Source organism: Archocentrus centrarchus, chromosome 13, assembly GCF_007364275.1.
Source record: "Archocentrus centrarchus isolate MPI-CPG fArcCen1 chromosome 13, fArcCen1, whole genome shotgun sequence".
Classification (NCBI taxonomy): Eukaryota; Metazoa; Chordata; class Actinopteri; order Cichliformes; family Cichlidae; genus Archocentrus; species Archocentrus centrarchus.
Window position 1 is genome coordinate 37,328,965 of NC_044358.1, and position 20,338 is coordinate 37,349,302.

General features: G+C 43.7%; 1 protein-coding gene across 3 annotated transcripts; it reads left to right on the forward strand.

Moving 5' to 3' along the window:
• Positions 1 to 98: 98 nt before the first annotated feature.
• git1 (G protein-coupled receptor kinase interacting ArfGAP 1) lies at positions 99 to 18,573 on the forward strand. 3 transcript variants are annotated; one of them, XM_030745372.1, is made up of 21 exons: positions 99 to 497; positions 4,594 to 4,727; positions 6,015 to 6,127; positions 6,880 to 6,985; positions 7,627 to 7,713; positions 7,839 to 7,969; positions 8,209 to 8,303; positions 8,417 to 8,459; positions 9,122 to 9,148; positions 9,783 to 9,831; positions 9,999 to 10,071; positions 10,676 to 10,773; positions 11,562 to 11,670; positions 11,964 to 12,088; positions 13,078 to 13,230; positions 14,252 to 14,593; positions 15,827 to 15,895; positions 16,209 to 16,285; positions 16,691 to 16,873; positions 18,095 to 18,158; positions 18,293 to 18,573. In XM_030745372.1, the coding sequence occupies exons 1-21, from the start codon at positions 446 to 448 to the stop codon at positions 18,506 to 18,508; spliced, it is 2,346 nt and encodes a 781-aa protein (XP_030601232.1). In that variant the 5' UTR covers positions 99 to 445; the 3' UTR covers positions 18,509 to 18,573. The 3 variants fall into 3 exon arrangements, with proteins under 3 accessions (XP_030601232.1, XP_030601233.1, XP_030601234.1); XM_030745373.1 differs by lacking the exon at positions 9,122 to 9,148; XM_030745374.1 differs by lacking the exon at positions 14,252 to 14,593 and having other exon boundaries at positions 100 to 497.
• Positions 18,574 to 20,338: the final 1,765 nt, after the last annotated feature.

The window sequence follows — 20,338 nt, forward strand, 5'->3', positions numbered from 1 at the left end:
CATCCCTGTCTTAGGTTGGAGGGATGTTGGGTGGGAATGTGTGTGTGCGCGCGCGCGCGCGGAAAGTGACAGGTAGCGAGCTGCCGTCTCTCGGTGAGTTGAAGGCAACGCAGGGAACAGATTTACTGGGGTAATATTCCGAGATGAGATCTTTTATACTAACAGATTAACTATGTTCACATAACTTGGATCCAGCCTCGGAGTTCATTAGTGAACGTGGGCGAACACACCACTGGAAAAAAAAAAAAAAAAAACACACACAAAAAAAAAACGGGAAGCTCAGTCGTCAGCTGGCCGGGGAAAAGCCGATCAACACCACCCGGCTTCCGGGGATTCAGGGGCCGCATCGGTTGACGGCAGACGTCGGTCTGTAGCTCGGGGGGGAAGACGGGCGAATATTCACATCATCGCCGGCATCCATCTCTCGATTTCAGCCACTTTCGAGATGTCAAGAAAGCTACAAAGAACAGAAGTCTGCGCTGACTGCAGTGCGCCAGGTAGGGGGACAGAGAAAAATAAAATCAAATACATGAAAACAGACCACAGGACTGGAACAATACGTCGATGGGGCGACGTGGTGGGAGAACAGGGTCGAAGTTGCTGTCATTGTCAGAGGGTCTGCAGAGCAGGAAAACGGCCAGGGCTGCAAAGCGTCGTTTAGGCCCAAAATAAACACTGAAAAAATAGGCGTGTTGTCACAACGGGAAATATCTTTAGCTAACAGCTGCTCAGCGTTAATGCGAGTCATTGAACAACTTGATAGGTGTATTTATTTGACCACGGCCACATGCGAGAACGAGCGGTTTATCTGCGGCAGTAGAAAATCGCAGTGTCAGATTTATGCTGCCTTCCCACTCCGAGAGACGTTTGTTTTGATTTTCGTGACCGGGACAGACTTCCGAGCGCGTTAGCTTAGCTCGGCTAGCGAGCTGGCGATTTTGAGTCACTATGCAGCTGGCTGTTATCAAGTTTTCATATTAGCCCGAGTGTCCCAACATGTAATACCACATTTATATTAAAAGGCCTCTACCCTGTTGTTAACACTTGCCCATGGCTTTTGGAGTTTGTGTTCTTTTTACACTGCTAGCTTAGCTATGACGCTAGCTACTTTAGCTAACTTTTGCTAAACGCCAAGTTATTGCTGAGCTGATTTAGCTAAAGCATCGGCTACTAGTTCGTAGTTTTTTGTTTTTTTTTTGTTTGTTTGTTTTTTAAAATAATTAGAGTAAAATATCAGAAACCTAACTCACCTAAAGTGTCTATTTAGCTTGCTTATTTCCCAGCCCATTACACAGTTTAGTAATAAAACGGTGACTAATGCTGAGAAGAAAATTCACTTTATAGCCATCCTGAATTAGAGAGCAATTCATTGTGAGTCTGAAATAAGTAATACCCGTAGTCTCACAGAAGAAAATGTATTTAAAGCCAGCCCAGAGGGGAATCTTTAATCTAGTCAAACACAGTTTAAAAAAAAAGAAAAAAAAAAGGTAATAATCTATACTGTTCAGGGTGTAGCTTTTGTCCACTACAGTGAGCATCCATATAGTGTAGTTGTGGTTTAGTGTCCCTCCTCCTTTGGCCCCATCTGTGTTTGTTAGAAAGTGACTTAGAGGCAATGCCAATAAAACCTTTTGTATGTAGCCCCACATGCACTTGCTGTAGTAGCTTGAAACCCTTGATCATTGGTGATCTTGTGTGCCTTGCTTGTGCTCATTCATGTGTACATGTATCACAGCAGCTGCCCTTATGACAGCTGCTACCCCTGATAGCCTATGGGTGTGCAAAGTGTCTATGCTATAGTCCAGTGTTCAAAACCTTGTATTCTGCATCTTGCCTCTCATTTATCATTTGATCCTCTTCCCCTTCTGAGTTATGAACGCAGCATCTGTTTGGCTTTTCTGTGTGTGTCCCCCTCAGTTACTTTTTACACACTAATGAAACTCAGTTGAACCCCATTCCTTGAATACTATATTAACTTGAAGAATAATTACTGTGAAGTATCCATGGCAGATTAGTCCTATTTAGGAAAAGAGAAAGTTTTAAAGCATTATTTTATTTACTAGCCAAAATAAGTCATTCACATTGGCAGATGGCTTGTTTGTGTACCTGTTACAAGCTGTGCATTTCTTCTACGACCATCATCTCTCTGCATGCAGCCCCTCCTTGTGACATGCGTGCACACACACGCACGCACGCAGTGCTTTCTGCAAAATGCTGACCTAGCCACTGGTGACAGGCCACCTCCCTACTACCCAGCTTTGTGTCATACTGGGGGATAACTCAATGGCATGGCCACAAAGGACAACTGATATCTCATGCCTAGCCAAGCCTCAGGAGCCTTTAACATCACACCATGGCAGTCTGCACAGTTTATAGCAACAATGAATCACATCGTCACGATAGTAAACACTTTTATTGAGCACAGATGCATTTGTTTAGGAAATTGAGACTCTTGTGCAACCATTCAGAACAGTTGAACAGTGGGGCTGAGTCCATATGTCGTGTTAGCGTTGTCGGGCTTTGCTTTCGTTGCTGTGTTTTGTTAAATTTAGAAGTAATACCTTAGTGGAGTAAAACCAGCAGACTGACACTTAGTACAATTAAACACTTTATTAAAAATGGTTAGTCAGAGTTGCGATGCACAAACCAGCCTGTGCTAAGCTCTTCTCCTGAAACCAACCTGTTTAACGGTCAAAGTATGCAAATGTGTGCAACATGGTGCCAGATTTTACCCACCACTAACACTCATCTTAGCACATGTTTTAGTGCAGGCTTACCAGACACTTATAAAAACAAATGTTGATACAGTACTGATGAATTAGGCAAACCTTAGACAACATTTGTCATGTTGCAGAGTTCACCAACACAGCACTGCTAATACTCTATCCAGTTATAATAGCTTAATGACGTAGCCTCATATCGATTTAGCAGATAGCCTAGCCTGTGGGAGTTTTTATATTTATTACACAGATTAAGGAATTAAACTGCTGCAGCCTACGGGCTGCTGCTCCAAACTAGGCTATAGCTTTTGTCAAAGCCATTTTGCTTTTCCTGCTACTTTTTTTTTTTTTTTTTTTTTTTTTGTGCAGGCAAAAAGACTGTAAGCACATCAGTTCATCTGATGATGGACTATTTTAGCTCCGTTAATACCCTAATACCCAGACAGTTTTATCCCAGGCTGAGTGAGACCAGTGCGTCTGGGTGTGAATGGTGTGCATGTAAGAGTGCAGAGGATTGTTTTTTTTGATATTGCAGTTGTGAGGCGCTCATCACATCAGGGTCCTGAGGGTGGAACCATGATCCAGACTTGGTCTTTGAGTGTCTTTGGACTGGCACTGGCCTTTGCTGCTTCCCCTCACTTCCTCACTGCATATGTTCCTTCTCTTAAACAAAAGTGTTTTCTCTAGAATTTTGTATGGAAAAAAAACAAGCCACTATCATAAACTAGTGACATTTGGTGATGGCAGCTTGTACAACTTGTCTCGTTCCAGGATGTTTATGAGTGAATGGGCTAACTTGTATATTTGCAGAACCACGTACATTTTAAAAGTGGGCAGCCTGCAGCTGCCCTGTTGGTAAAACCTGTTTGGAACACAACAAACACAACTAGCCAACTGATTCGAGCAGAGGCAGGCAAAGTGTAACTAAATAACTACCCATAACAAATGTTAAGGAAATCTGTTTTGGGTTTCACGTGTCTGAAAGAAAATGAAAAAAAATATCGGCTGATATATTGGAATATTGCAATTTGAAATTACCAAATATCAGCATTGATCTTAAAAGTCGTACAGTCTGTCGGTCGGGGTGTACAATCAGCGATCAGTGCTGAAGTGACTGGTTTCAAATAATTCTTACACCAAACCCTCCTCTGGCTGTGATTCTCTGTGTGTGGGGTTTTTTATATCCATATAGTTGTGCTTTCACATCTTTATTTCTACATAAGTTAAGTCAGTTTTCAGAGCTTATATTTACAAAAATTGTAATTTGTTCTTTATCACCTCTTCCCTCTCAGCAACACAGTTTTTTTTTTTTTTTTCCCAAAATCCTCTCAGTTACAAGACAGTTCTGTTAAAATGACTCTTTGATTCATTTCTGACATATGCATCCTGCTTTGCTCTTAATGTGCGTTACACAAAACAGCTGCTCATGAAGTTGAGAAATGTATAAGACTTACAAATTTAATTGGAGTCGTGGTGATAAAGGATCACTGTTTGTTTGCTCTTTATTTTGGTACTCATCTTTATTTTATCCACTCTGTGGTTTTGCAAATATCTCATTAAAGACTCCTTACCGAGCTTAGAAACTGTGACCTATAAAAGGAACATATGTTTGACTTGATGTTGAATGAAGTCTAAAAAGAGTAGCAGTGTGGGTAGAGTACATCTCTTCCAGGGGAAAAAAAAATGACATTATAGTTGTCTAGTAAACTGTAATTTAGACCACCCACATCATGCAGTGTGTATATTTATGCATATGTTCATGTAGCCTGGATGAAAAGCACTTAATATTCTTAACGAAGCTGCAAAGTGTAATTATCAATCACAGCATGCTTGCAAACACCCTCATGTTTGCTACCTTTTTTCTGTCTGTCAGATCCAGGCTGGACCAGTATCAATCGAGGGGTCCTGATCTGCGATGAATGCTGTTCGGTCCACCGCAGTTTAGGCCGCCATATCTCCATAGTCAAGCACCTGAGGCACAGCGGATGGCCTCCCTCCCTACTGCAGGTAAGGCTGAGAAATGAAGAGTGAAGGAAGCAGAAATAGGGAAGGGCTGGGGAAGCATATACAGTACCCAGAATAGTGCCTTAGAAAGAAGCAGTACTGCAGAAATCTTAGTCAGCTCAGAAGATGCAAATCCACATTCACTGCAGTTTGTGTTTATTTCGTATTTTACCATAGTTTAACTTTGATCTGCACGTCTCTCTGTGCTCGTGTTGTATGTCTGTGTTTGTCTCAGTATGACCAAAATACAGGTTGAGCTGCTTAGTGTGTTGCTTTAGCTTCATCCTGTAATTAAGAAGGCATGAGGAGTGTGGGAGTTTTTGGCTTTACTGGTTTTATAACCAGTTTTGATTCCAGTGGAGAGCACAAATGTGTATTGGGAGTTGTATTGCGGCTTTACTGAAGGAAATATAGAGCTTGATTTTGTAACACATTGTACATGTTAGAAAATCATTACTGAAATCACTGGACTGTGAATGATATAATACTGAACTATGCCAATAAACTAAATTCTTTGGGATTTTCTGGCCAGTCCAGAAATCATGGCTCAGTGATACTCTGGAGTCATACTTATAGCATGACAACTCAAACACTGTGATGTTATAAAACATATAGAACCGTGAGCACATTAGCATCAGCAGTCCACAGTAAGGCTTCTGCTTTCTGAAAGAGGTACAGCCCTCTAATGTGATTTTAATGGTCTAGAATAGCATTATTTTCGTGTAACGTTAGCTACTGTTAGTGAATGTAATGTTATATTGGTCTTGTGACCTGAGCAGAAATACACACATACACATAATCGATGTGCAGCACTTAGCAATCATATGGAATGAATTGTGGCTCAGGATCAAGGACCCGTTGCCCTTCCTGTAAAATGTAAAGTTGCCGTTACTTTTTGTCATCTGTAAGCGTAAAAGATCATTTAGATGTTGGCAGGATGGTGGGTTGAGCCCTCTGCACCTCTAACAGCAGGACGTCTGTGGATCTCAGTTGTTTTCAAGCTTGTAAAGGTTCAGAGAATAGTCGCTGCAGAGGTTGATGTAGTTGTCATGCCTTCAGCAGACAGGCTCCCAGCGTCCCGCAGTTGAGAATAATGCTTGTTTTTTTTTCATGATGCTGAAATCTAATTTTGTGTCATTACCAGTCAGTTTAGCTGGGAGGTTAACACAGTTTTTCTTCAGTATGATAAACTCTGCCAACGCTGTTTTATACGCTGACATTAATAAAACCTACTCGTGACAGCAAACCATCACCGAGTCACTTCTGTGTGTGCGTGTGTTTGTGTTTCAGATGGTTCAGACCTTGGCCAGTAACGGGGCCAACTCCATATGGGAACACAGTCTCCTGGATCCTGCTCAGGTGCAGAGTGGCCGTAGGAAACCAAACCCCCAGGACAAAGTGCAGTAAGTCCACGCCATACAGGCTCAAAATACACATTAGGACACAGAGGAATTATTGTCCCTTTGTGAGCATATTATTTATTTCTTTTTGTGGTGAAGAACAGTTGCGCCCAGTATTTATTCCTAAGTACATTAGTGCATTTTGGGTTGAAATATGGCTTGGGACAGTCATAAGATTGGGACCCGCAGGAAAAATATTTGCTCATATCTTTTCAGCAGAAAATGGAAGTTTAGTGTGCCTCTTAACTGCCTCTTAAACATCTCTGCAGTGTTCATCAGATTTATTTCTCTATCCATTTATGTAAAACAAGCAGGAACCAAGTCATAACCCATCAGTTTGGCTCACCGTGGAGATCATTTATTACTGCTGGGGGGGATGTTTCTCTGTTATTACAGCACTGTCTGCAATTAGGAAGTAAAATGTGAAGGAACCCTCCTCTCCCTCGCACCTCACACAGAAAGGTGTCTAACTTTTTTATTTGATGAGAGTGAGGGGGTGAAAGAGCAAAAATGAAGTCAAAGCAAAATCACCTTTCCTTGAGTTAGGTTTCAAATCCCTCGGGGGTGGGTGTGTTGTGTGTGTGCAGTCACGATGCCGAAGGGTGTTTTTGCAAACACAAGAATCCAAAGTGGCCATCAGAAGTGTGTGTAATGTAATGGAATTGATTGCATCAAGATATTTTGTTCTCACATGAACTGGTTTCCCTTTGAGGCTCAGGTTTTTGCTAACCGTTTTACCCTCTCCTCCTGTGCAGTCCCACCAAGTCAGAGTTCATCAGAGCCAAATATCAGATGCTTGCGTTCGTGCACAAGCTGCCCTGTCGCGATGATGACGGCGTCACCACTAAGGATCTCAGTAAGGTAAGAAAAAAGTGTTCCACAGCCACTGACGCGTATGTGTGTCGTTCTTTTTCTTTTTTTTCTTTTTTCCAAGCACATACATTAAGCAGGATATAATTTAACTTGGCAAAACTGCATTTTGTCCTCTGTAGATATGTGAGCACACTTTCTTTTATCCACTAAAGTGAAGGAGTCTGCACTTGTGTGGATGATAATAGAAAACCAGTATTATCTTTAATCTGTGCACTAATGTTACTCTATACTCAGCTGAGGGATAGGATGTTATGAGTTCAGGTTAATTAGCCTGTGCTGACACAGCCGTACTGTGGAGCAGCGTGTCTGAGCACAAAGGTTGTTCCATTTATGAGTGTCGGTAGGAGACGTTGCACATAAACATGTACCTGTGCGCTCGCGCAAACACACACAGATGCTCTCACTTATAAACCCACCCCCCCACCCCCACCTCAGCAGGGAGTGATCTGAATGACACGGCAGGATGCAACAATCATCTCTAGCGCTGTGGTGCCTCTTTGGGCTAATAAGGGAATTCAGTTTGTTTTTATCTCTCTGTGATGTTTAATCTTTCCACCTCTAACTTTCCTGGTTTCTCTCTCTCTTCTCTACCCGTCTTTACCCCCCCCCCCCCCCCCCCCCTCTATTAGCAACTTCATTCGAGTGTGCGGACAGGAAGTTTAGAGACGTGTCTTCGGCTCCTGTCCCTCGGTGCTCAGGCCAACTTCTTCCACCCGGTCAGGAAAAATCTACATGCTGACTCACATTTCATCTCATAATTAGCCATGCTGTTCAGCTGGCCTCTTTATGCCAGGGTTCTTCTTGTGATTGTGTATGTGTGTGTGTCCATCTTCACCTGCAGGAGAAGGGCACTACCCCGCTTCACGTTGCGGCCAAGGCAGGTCAGATATTGCAGGCCGAGCTGCTAGTGGTATATGGTGCAGACCCCGGATCACCTGACATTAATGGACGCACACCTATGGACTACGCTAGGTACAAGACATTTAAAGCACACATACAGAAACTGCATTTAGACCCTTTCAACTCTGGAATTGAATCATCTAATGGTAAAGAAAACACAAAAAAAAGAATAATGTGTGTGTGTGTGTGTGTGTGTGTGTGTGTGTGTGTGTGTGTGTGTGTGTGTGTGTGTGTGTGTGTGTGTGTGTGTGTGTGTGTGTGTGTGTGTGTGTGTGTGTGTGTGTGTGTTCGTGTTCGTGTTCGTGTTCCAGGCAGGCGGGCCATATAGAGTTAGCAGAGCGTCTGGTAGAGTGTCAGTATGAGCTGACGGACAGGCTAGCCTTCTACCTTTGCGGTCGGCGTCCAGGTAACCTAATGCACCACTTTACCTGTCTTTGTTCTCCTTGCATGCCTTTAAGCACAGCAGTTGACTTGAGTGGCATACTGTGGTAGACTTAAGAAGCCTCTTCTTCCCTCCAGATCACAAGAATGGCCACTATATCATTCCTCAAATGGCAGACAGGTATGGACCACATGATTGATTTTGTCTAAAGTTGATTATAAACAGGTGCATGTCTGTTGTGGTTTAATTGCACGAAAACAAAATTGTATTAGTAAACTTGCAGCTGCCTAACTTGTCTTACTTCTGAGACTGCTTCATTTCACTCTCTCTGGCATGTATTTATTGATATAATTTAGTGTTCTGACCACAGGGTGGCACCATAGCCCCCACAAAGGAGTTAGATAAAGGAAGTCCTTATTACCCTGGCCCATCACTGTAAATTCAGGTAACTCTGGTGAGGTAGATACACGAAGCATGCTTAGTTAAGTAATGCTGAACTGCAGGGTAGATTTGGAAGATGCACAAGTGGTCGGGCCACGGCAAATTTCTTAGCACAGCATCTTTCACACATTTGATGGGAGCTGGGTTTTCCTCAGTTGTAGTTCAAAAACATTTGCACAAATGTACACGTTGCACCTCCAAATCTGTTTGTTACTGAAGTGGGTCTTACTTCTGTGCTGTCATCTAACTCCACTTGCATCTGTTCTGTTCTGGTGAATGGTTCCTCTTGATAACAACAATTAAAGCTGTTTTCATGTGGCTTCTCTTCCCCCTCTTTCTCTGTTTCTACCTTCTTCTCACTCGTGTTCTGTTCTCCATTTTGCTGTGCTTGGTGGAGCCAGAGCTCGTCCTAAGTGCCCGACACAGAGGTATCTTTACTTTCCTTGTTCGTTTTTTTCCCCAGAATCTCTTTCTTGATTTCAGTCTCCTCTCTGTACACTTCCATCTCTCTTGTATCCCAGAATGCATCTACCATTTCTTGAATGTCATCGAACAGTTATCTCTAGAATATAAAGCTGTGTTGTTTCAGACAGATGTAGATGATCCAGATGTCTAGTGGCTCTAGTGTTATATTCAAATTTTACTTTTGCGTGTATCCTTAGCGACATCTCTGGCCACAGCAAGAGTTTGTCCTAAACTAAGTTAAGCATATCTAAAGTCTGTAACGCTTTACTGCTCTTTTCATCTCTGCAATCTCACTGTGTCACAATCTTAACAGCTCTGAGATTACAGCAGCATAAAGTGAGAAAGCCAACTTATATTTATATTTTTGTTGCCCCCTGACCAGCAGTCACCATTAGAACAAGTGATCCCACCCCAGATATACCCACCTTCCCTCCTCATTCTAGAAAAACTCCACCTCCTCACCTCTTGTTCTTATCTCCATCTCATAGCTCCCTCCCTGTCCCTTCCCCCTCTGTTTCTTTATTCCACTGTTTATTTATGATGTCTGTCTGACTGGCGTCTTTTTATTTTTATTTTATTTTATTTTATTTTTTTTAGTCTCGACCTCTCAGAACTGGCCAAGGCTGCCAAGAAGAAGCTCCAAGCGGTGAGTTGAATTGTGAAATTTGCATAGCTCATTGTACAGGACAGATTGGTGTCAGAGTCAGGAGCAGTGGACTGAGCTGCTTTTGTACAGTTTTTGAACGGAACGTAGAAAATAAGATATTTGTGTGTGTGTGTGTGTGTGTGTGTGTGTGTGTGTGTGTGTGACAGCTCAACAATCGGCTGTTTGAGGAACTAGCGATGGATGTCTACGACGAGGTGGATCGCAGAGAAAACGATGCAGGTGAGCCTTATCGCTTCCTTTTCTACTCTGTAAGATAAGTCTGTCTGTGTGTGTGTGTGTGTTTTTCCCTGTGTGGAACAAATTGATGTTGAACAAACTAGAAAACATATAAACTCTGAGGTGAAGCTTAGGGAGTGAACATGATGGGAGGAAAATGAGCACTGAAAGGAAATGAACTTGAAGGACGGAATGAGGAGAAAAGGGAAAAACAGTTGAAGAGGAAGGCCAAATGTAGCGAGTCAAGGAGGAGGAGAATTGGAGCGAGGAAGTGCCTCGCAAATTCTTAAGTCTCTCTCCTCCTCTTCGGCTCTTTCTTTTTCCTTTTCTTCTCTCCCTTTCCTTCAGTGTCGGCAAGAGTCAAATAGTGCTTTCTGACAGAAGCACGCAGGTAAGTAGCAGCGATACACTCATAGACGCACCCCAGCAGCACACAGCGGGCGGGCTCACAGCACAAAACTGCGTTGTAAGAGCTTTCCTGTGCTTTGTTTATATCTCTGTGTATGTGTGGGTGGGTGGACTGTGCGTTGGATGTGGGTGACCTTGTTGCTTGAATGTGCGCTCACAGATTTTTTTTTATTTTTTTGCTTTATGTTTTTGTCTCCAGTGTGGCTTACAACTCAGAACCACAGCACTCTGGTAACAGAACGTAGTGCAGTCCCTTTCCTACCAGTCAATCCCGAATACTCTGCAACGCGCAACCAGGTAAACACACATGTACACATACTCGTACACTTTTGTGATGACTGAATAGAAACACATTTGGAGGGAAAAAAGAGAAAATAGTTATATCTTAGATAGGCAGTTTGTGTTTTTGGTTTTTTTTTTGAGGGGGGGATGACCCGAGAGTGAGTGTGAAATTGGCAACGGATGTTCTTCAGCTGTGAGAGCGTAATCCTTCTCTGTGCCCCCCCCCCCCCCTTCCCTCTACACTCTCTGTGAGGGAGAGAGGGAAATCTCGAGTCCACTCACAAAGTTTATAGTCATCTGTGTGGCTCGTTTCTGATGTAAACACTGTTGAACCCAAGTGTACGCGCACACAGAAAGAAAGACACCCACATCGCCACGTTTGCTTTCCCCTGATTGGGCAGTTCACTGTGGTCAGACGCTGCTATTTATAGTTAAAACAGAAAAATCTCACATCTTTAGAGTCAAAGTTTTTTCTTTATTTTGTGAATCAGTGTGATGTGTTATGAGTGGTTTTACACTTCGGTAGGAATTTTATGTTCTTATGCAGATGCCAAGATGCTAACCTAATTGTACAGTTTATGTTCCTCTGCACATGTTGTGTTCCTGTGTGCATTGAGAGTATGACTGTGTTTTTCCACAGCACATGCTAGCTGACCACAGTAGTTGCACAGGCACCAAACCGCTGACTATGGGCTCCATTGTATTTGTCTCACACTCAGCTCATGATTGAAAAAAATACATTTTAGGCTTGGATGACAGTGCGTGCATGTGTTTGAGTAGCTCCTGGCTTGTTCTTCTCTCAGGGTCGTCAGAAGCTCGCCCGTTTCAACGCCCGGGAGTTTGCTACCCTCATCATTGACATCTTGAGTGACGCCAAAAGGAGACAGCAGGGCAAAGGTCTCAGCCCTACTGGTGAGCCTGGGAGGAAGGGCTTGACAGAGTAGCACTGATGACTTTAAAGTTTTAAGGCAATGCCACTGAACCTGATAAATATGCAGGGTGTGTAGATGCCCGTTTATTGATTTATATCGATGCATTACTACTCCACTAAGAAAAAAAAATGGTTGGTCAAAATCAGTTAGCACTGTTTTATTTTGAGCATTCCCAGGAGAAAGGAAAAACAACTGAGAGAAGAGAGAACGTTGCTATATTATAATCAGTGAAAACTATAATAAATGAGCGCATTTTTTCTTCCTCCTTATCAGACCCGCTGGACCTGGGCATTGATGACGACCAGCACGACTACGACAGCGTAGCTTCTGATGAAGACACAGACAGCGAGCTTACCACACAGAACAACAACAACACACAACGGAGCAACCGTGCAAAGGTCTAGAACTTAAAGACACTTTAAGGACACACAAAACCAGATAGCTTATTTTTAATAAAATAGAGTCTTTCCCTTTAACTTACTTGTATTGCTTGCATACTTGTTGTTTCCCATTTTCATAAGCTTCCTTTGCCTCTGTGTCTGTATTACTAAGCAAAGCTTTTTCACAGTTTAATGACCTAAATGACTGCTTCTCCCAGCATGCTTTGTGGAAAGTGGCCACAGTCATGGCTGCCACATAGCTCCTGAGTGACATCATCAGCTATTTTGGGTCCTTGTCAGAGTAGGCATTGTTCATACACAGAGAGAGCATGTGTAATGGGAGGGAAACACAGAAGGAGACAGAGTAAGATACAAAGGAAAGAAAAATGATGTGGGAGTGGTAGAAATGAAGCTAAACCAGTGACCAGCTTCTTTTTGTGTGAACTTGTTTTGCTCACAGGGTAAAACCGCTGGCAAGCTGGAGGGCCTACGGCTACTTTGACTTTTCATCTAAAGAAACATATGGATTTGTTATTTTATAGAGCTCACTGCACTGAAGTATGCTCTGGACTAGTATGAAGCAGGGGAGTGAGGTGTATGAATGGCAGGCAGAAAGGCTATATTGTTTAGTTCCAGGGAATGGTAGAGGGCTGAATTTGAGCAGGCTGCAGGGTTTCATGATGTGAGGGGGAATAGTGTATAAAGAGCAAGAACTAAAGGTCTACTGTCTGCATATATGTGTGTGATCCTGCCTTCAAGCCAGGCCTCTTCCTGTCACACAGCCATGGCTCTGTTTCTCCACAGCTTAAAAAAAAAATGCATAAATTACATCCATATTTGGAATGGTGTTAATGCATGACTTTCACTGAATAGAGAACATTGAAAGAATTCATTGAAGTATAACGATGTGAATTTCCTTGGATTGGCTGTGCTTTTTTTTTTTTTAATTTGCCTACCTGCCTCTTTCTCTCCTTTTGACCATCTGCCCATATGTCCCATCGATCCAGAGCATGGACTCGTCGGACTTGTCAGATGGTCCCATCACCCTGCAAGAGTATCTGGAGGTGAAGAAGGCTTTGGCCTCCTCAGAAGCTAAGGTGCAGCAGCTGATGAAGGTTAACAACAACCTGAGTGAGGAGCTCCGGCGGCTCCAGAAGGAGGTAGGAGGAGTGAGGGTGGAACGAGAGGATGGGCAGTGACTAGTCAAACAAATAAAGGTTTAAAATTTGAATCGGCAACTGCAGACAGGGAAGAGAGATGCAAGAAAAACTGTGTTGTTTCTTAGAAAGATGAACAAAGAAATAGAAGTAAAAGATCTGACAGGTAACGATGTGCTGAAGAAAACACGGCAGATTGGTAGAAGAGACAGAGCAGTTGATTCAGACAGAAAGAAGATAATGATGGAGAGGCAGTCGAATATATTAATATCTTTGCAAGCTGATTTTTCCTGACAGGGTGTTATTTTCTTTCGCTGCTATCTTCCAGAGCCGGAAGATATATTTGGTGACAGCTTTCCAGTGCTATATAGAAAGTAAAGCTGCTGTCATTCCCATATGAAGCTCAGGTCCTACGAGTTCCCATTCTCATTTTATTATTTGTTCTTTTTGATGGAGCTTAATGTGGTGGTCATTGTTGCATCTTTTGTTTTCCTGTGAATCATTGTCATTTCCCTAATATGTTCATTAGTGGCTGCCAGTGTCGACTTATGCTATTCATGTATGTGTTGATCATCACTGATGAAGATTTGAAGCAAATATGCACCTTCCAAAAAAAAAAAAAAAAGCACACTGCAAATAACAAATGTGTCAAATTAGGTGCTAGGCATCAGTACCTCAGTGCAGATGAGCCTTCAGTTTCCCCTCATTGACCCTTGAACACAAATCGTGTATATTTTCAGGTATGTACTGTAGACCTCCACCCCTTCCCTAGGACCCAGTCCCATCTTATTGGAGTGTATTGCATCCCCCATCAGTACTGACTTAATGTGTGAAGCCCTGTATGAGCCTGAATATGGATGCTTGTTTTTTGACAATTCAGTTGAATCCCCCCCCCCCCCCCCCCCCCCCCCCCCCCCCCCCCCCCCCCCCCCCCCATTCCCTTCAACCTTCCCATGTTCCTCCCTCACTCCATCCCTCCCTCCATTCTCTCATCCCTCCCTGCTGCCTTCCTCCTCTCCTTTAGATCACCCGGATGCAGACAGAGAACAGTGTGCTACGGGGGGGCCAGCAGGCTGGGGGAACAGCTGGCCATGGGGTAGGGGGACCTGGTGGAGGAGGAGGTGGGGGAGCAGGAAGTCACTGGCCAGGGGTTGGGATGCGAGGAGGAGTGGGTGGATTTGGGCCAGGAGGGGACCCACCGGTGCTTTCGGTGCCCTCCTCGGCCGCCCCCCACTCCCATCCCCACCGAAGGGAACGCCAGGCCTTCTCAATGTACGAACCAGGGGCAGCCCCCGGCCCCACGGCCCATGGTCCCCCAGTCCTGGACTCCCTGGCACCTCGCCTGCAGCCCCTCAACACAGCCAGCGTAAGTTAGAACGGCCCTGTCCCCATTCCACTTGCCACCTTCGTTTTGGTGGCTCTGATTGCCTGTCTTTGGCCTGATAAATAGGTGATGGTCTGATCCTGATCTTTCCGTTTTCCCTTTCTTTCTCCTTGCATCTCAGTCCTGAATCCTTCTTTTTCAAAAGATCCAGTTGTGCACAAATCCATTTTAAAGTTTTGTCGTGTGTCCAAAAAGATTTGTAATGTTGAGCTTTTAAATCTTATAAATGGTGGAGTGCATAAGTGTGACCTGAAGGAGAACGATGGGGGGAAAAAATAAGGATCGTTTAATCTGTTCTGCTGCCTGGCAAAGCCTCTGATACTCTGCTGTCTAGCCTGCTCTGCACACTTTGACCTTTTCAGCCCATTTGACCTCTCAGTTTGCTCTCTGCTGCTGGACAGCTGCTTAATCTGGAAATGCTGGGATCTTTCCCTCTCACACACAGAAGCACACACAAACAAATAGGAATTTTGGTTTAACCAGCAGCGTATTTGTGTAAGTTTCTGATATTGCAGACAACCAGGTGAGCAGTTCAGCAGCCTTTAGTTTACAGCATGTTAATAGAGATACAGAATGCAGACACAACAACAACTCACCACTGCACTAATTCGGTGTCCAGTTCAACGTTTCTTTACACAAAGATTTACCTGTTTGTCTGTTGTCTGTCTGTCTGTCTCTTCACCCGTCTGTTCCTTGCTCACTGCAGTGCAGCCGTGCATCCCCTGGATGTAAGCATTCTGTCTGTCATTGCATTGTTTGCCATTTCATCTTTCATCTTGTAGTGTTCTCCCACAATGTATCTACTTATTATGCATTATATTTTCAAAGATCAGCATTAGCGTTAAATGTGGGTAGTATTTTCTTTCCCTTTTAGATGCTGTGTGATGCGTACAAGTCAATCACAGACTAGTTTAGTTGACAGTATGTTTGTTTGCTGTTAGATAAGCAACGAGGCATGTAGTCTTGTTAAGATAATGGGCGTGCTGCCGAGTTGCTCAGTGCTGCTCTCAGTGGCTTGTTCATCTTATTACCTGCTGTTTTTAAAAAACACTTCTTCTCTCTGCCCCCCCACTCTTCTTATTTCCCTTTTTCACTTCATCATCTCTCTTTCTGCTAATATTTCAATTTCTTCTTAATCTTTTTCTGGCCTCATTTTTGTTCCTCCATCTCTTTCTTATCCTCTCTCCATCCTTGTGTTCCCCTTTGTCCTCACAGGTAAGGAAGGGCAGTACAGGGAGTCCGGCACCGTATCTGTCTGGATCTGCAGAGATGGGTAGATACATGGTGAGCTGCTGTTGTTTTGGTTTTTCTGACCTTTTGTGATCCGGCACTCAGTTTATACAGAAAGTTGAGATTATTGGCTTAAACTGTGTCATCAAAATCAGTCTCTTACGGGGCTGTTACAGTTGACTCTAATCCTGAGATTCCCTCACATCCCGTTAGAAAGATCCAAACAGCAAATATGGCGTAAAATCATCACATTTAAGTGGAAACAAATAGAAACTGGAATTTTGAGGGAGGAGGTACATCTTAAGCTCTTCAGGCGTGAGCTGGGATGTGTGATAATTATAATGTTGCTGCTGTGTTTTTCTTCAAGGTCCCTAAACCAGAGAAGCACGGCAGTGGCACTGATAGTGACTACGACAACACACAAATGTACGACACCTCAGTAAGGTGAGTGTTTAAATGTAAATCTGCCGTTTTTATTATCCTTATGCGCAAAATAAAGTGGGAGGATATTGTTGTAAACCCATCCGTCCGTCCAGCGTTTGTCCGTGGGGGTTTTACCTTTCTGGTCTATAGACTCCAAAACCACAAGGAGTTAAGGTATCCCCATCGGTGATGAGTCTTGTTTTTATTAGGTTTACTCTCTTACACTTTCTAACACAAAGCATCAACTTTTCTAAGAATTTTATTTTGAAGTGTATTTATGTAATGAGTTTTTCTTATAACACAAAAACAGAAGGTGTTGTTGACATTTGGCCGTGTTTGCTTTGTAAATGCTCATCTGTGACCATCACCTACTGTCCTCTATACGAGGTGGTAATTGATGTGTTTTAATGTGTTTTCCCTTTCCAGCATGGGCCGCAGCAGTGAAGAGGAAGGTCGTGGGGAGCCTGAGGAGGGAGGCGGTGGGGGTGGGGAGGCAGGTGAGCCAGACCCCACCTTACCCTGCACGGAGGATGTCATACTGAAGACTGAGCAGGTGACTAAGAACATCCAGGAGCTGCTCAGGGCCGCTCAGGAGTTCAAACACGACAGGTAGGTGAAAAACAGCAGTGAAATCCTTTTCTCTTCCATAAAATGCCTCAATATCAAATCAGATCAAATGTATTTATGTAGCAGTTCAAAAACAATTGAATGTTGACCAAAGTGCTGTTAAGATTATGGGAGGCAGAATCACACATTTGTGCAAGAAAGACAGAGAGCAAAGAACAGAAGAGGAAGTATGATGATGTTTAAAAACTGTAAAGATTATATGGTTGACAGTTGAAATAAAATCTCTGGTTTAGAAATAGTGAAAATGCACCAAAAACACCTGTCTTAAAAGCTTTACTGTTGGCATGTTAAAGGGATTCACTAGTGAACTGAGCAACTCATGGACACAGGAGATCATGTGACTACATGGCGTTTTTACTGGTGCTGTGTCCCGTCCACTAAGTTTCCCTTTCATGACTTTTACAGAAGAGTAACCAGGGTGCACCAAAATGTTCAGGTGCCATCAGATTAATCCAAAGGAGCGTCCAGTGACAGTATCCTCTGTTTATTTTTTAAATCATAAATTCTGATGCATGATAATCAACAGCTGCACAGTGGGAATGTTTTTAATGGTGCTTGGAACTGTCCACGGCTTTCCACGGCTTATCCGAGGTCAGTTTTTCAGTGGCAGCACGCTAAGCTGTTACACTAGCAATATTTTCCAGCTTTTACTAGAGGAAGCCATATAAGAAATATAATCTCTCCAGAACGTTGTGGGTAAAAAGAACCCCTCTTTCGCTGCTTGTATTTGCAGTCTCATACTTGCAGTCACCAGGGTTACCAAGGGCCTGTGACGATAGGTGTAATAAGGAAAGAATGCACTACTGTAATATGAGAGCAGGGGAGCATTTCTCTTCAGCTTCAACTCCTTTATTCGTTTTATTTATAGCAGACTGAACCTTGCATTGATAAATACAGCTTGTTTTAAGAAGCTTCACTAAAAATCTACAAGCCAGTACAGAAATGACAATGACCAACATACAGCACTGCTCCAAAATGGCACACTATAAGCACCTATTTGAAGTCTGTCTGCTGCGTGCATTTTTTTTCCCTGAGTCACCAAAACTTTGACAACTCCTGGTTAAACCAGATTTTCTTCTTGGATCAGCTCCCTCCTTATCACAGCAGTCTTTAACCATGTCAGGTCTATGGACTGACAGTTGTACAGAAGGGCTATTTCAGTATGCCTCCATCACTGTTTTAAAGAATAATTTCTCTCTTCAGTTTTGTACCGTGTTCTGAGAAGATCCACTCTGCTGTCACAGAGATGGCTTCACTCTTCCCCAAAGTAAGTGCTCTGTGCTTTTTTTTTCTCACACTGTCTCTTTTTCCTCTATCTGGGTGTTGCGCTCTTTGTCTTTATTTTTTTATAACATTTTTATATCCATATTTTTTTTTCCGATTGCCTCCATCTCCCTGCAGCGCCCAGCACTGGATGCGGTCCACTGTTCCCTCCGCCTGTTGGCTTCCAGTGCCTCCCGACTGCAGGTGGAGTGCCGTAAGGCGGCGCCTTCGGAGCCCGGGGCTCCTGCAGTCGACTACCAACTCCTCACTCAGCAGGTCATCCAGTGCGCTTACGACATTGCCAAGGCTGCCAAGCAACTGGTCACGATCACCACTCGTGAGAAGAAACAGTGACCCAACAAAAGAGAGGGAGGATCAGTGCATGTGTGGTTTAAGAGGGATGGGAGGGGCTTCCAGAAGAGGAAGAAAGGGTGGGGGCGGGGGGGGGCGGGGGGATATAATCACACTATAGAATGGAGGGTGAGGGAGGGAAGTGACAGGGGAGCATGACAGACATGAGGAAGAGAAGAAAAGTTTGGAAAATGCGTGGAAAGGAATTGGATGAAAGCAAAGAGAGAATGTTTGATATAAAGACTACGATGAACAGACAAATTCCACACGTGTGGAAGTGAAAGTAGGGAAGGATGAGAGGAAGGCTCCAACATGAGAACCACAGCCTGCGGCAACCTTAGCAAACTGTTGGAATCGGATGTGTATCATAAACTGCTTAAACTGTGATGAGCATACGTGTCATAGACTGCTTTATTTATTCTCACTTGTCACTCATCGTCCCTCCCTCTCCCAGTTTGGGAGGGAGGCAGTGTATGCTCCGAGAGAGAAGTAGATAGACCAGCCACGACAGCCTACGCGCCATCTCCGTCCCTCCGTCCTGTGAGGAGTCAGGACGTCCCCCCTCCTTTTCTTTCTCTCTGTCGTTTGACCCTCTGGTCTCTCTATCCCCCCCCCCCACGCCATCCCAGGCAGGATGAGCGTCCGGTGCAAAGAAGGACACCCCCCCCACCCCCCCAAAACCCATCTGATTCCCACGCTTCTACCTGGGTTAGCATTTGCAGGAGGGGCCCCAGCCGTTTTTCTAACCCATCACCTCCCCTTGCTTTTGGTGGTACACAGCATGATCTGGCATGTTTTCCTTTCTTTCCTCTCTCCTTTTTTTTTTCCTCCCCTTTTGAATGTGCAGATCAGTTTGATTTGCACCTCCTGTGGACAGAAACCTTTTTTACTGACTTACAGAAACAAAACCCTTACACTGGAATAATTGTGATTTATTGTTATTGATTTTCTTGCTTATTGTTGTTTTGGTTTTTTTTGTATTGATAATTTTACTGTCATTTTGATTTTATGTATGTTTATTTCATTGTCTCAGATATGATTCTCATTTAGGGGAATATGGAGAAAAGTTGGGAGTGTGTGTTAACCTCTTACTGGGATTTAAGTCTACATGCACACACACACACACACACACACACACACACACACACAAGACACAAATGAGCCTGTGAAAAAGGTCCTCGACATTTCTAAAGCGCTCCTTTTCTGAGACAGTTGAGCTTTTAATTTCCCTTCATTTTGTGATATTACGTCTTATGGCCAAGAGGTTGAACAGTTGCCAAAGGTGTGAGGGTGTGACGAGGGGGCATTTGTTTTTGTTTTTTGTTTTTTCTGTCAGAGCAGAATCCCTTGGTTCATCTTACTATTTGCCTCACTACCAGAGCCAGTGGAATCATCTCAGAATCACCCTCATAATCATTTTTTGCAGTGCCAAGCAGAATAATAAGAACATCTCGTTTGTGTGTGAGGATGAAGCCCCAGTCCTGCTCAAAAAGCAGTCATAGGTGCTTCGATCAAACAGCAGCTATTATTTGCATGCTTGTTGGCAACTGTTGAGTGTAATTAAGTGGACATGCCGGTGTGTTGGAGTTGAGCTTTGAAAGTGGACCTGTGGAAAAGCACCAGATCTGGCAACCTGGAACGCACACAGCCTCCTGAGGTGCACTTGATTTAGTTTGCCAAGTGTTATTTTTACCTTCAAGACTGTCTGGCGAGCACTTTCAAGCTCATGAGCAGTTTTCTGTCACAGCCTGCTCATCTGGGCCACAGAAGTCGTTACTTTTAGCTATCCGCCTCTGAACGCCGGCAGACAGCATTGGGAACAAAATACTGCGC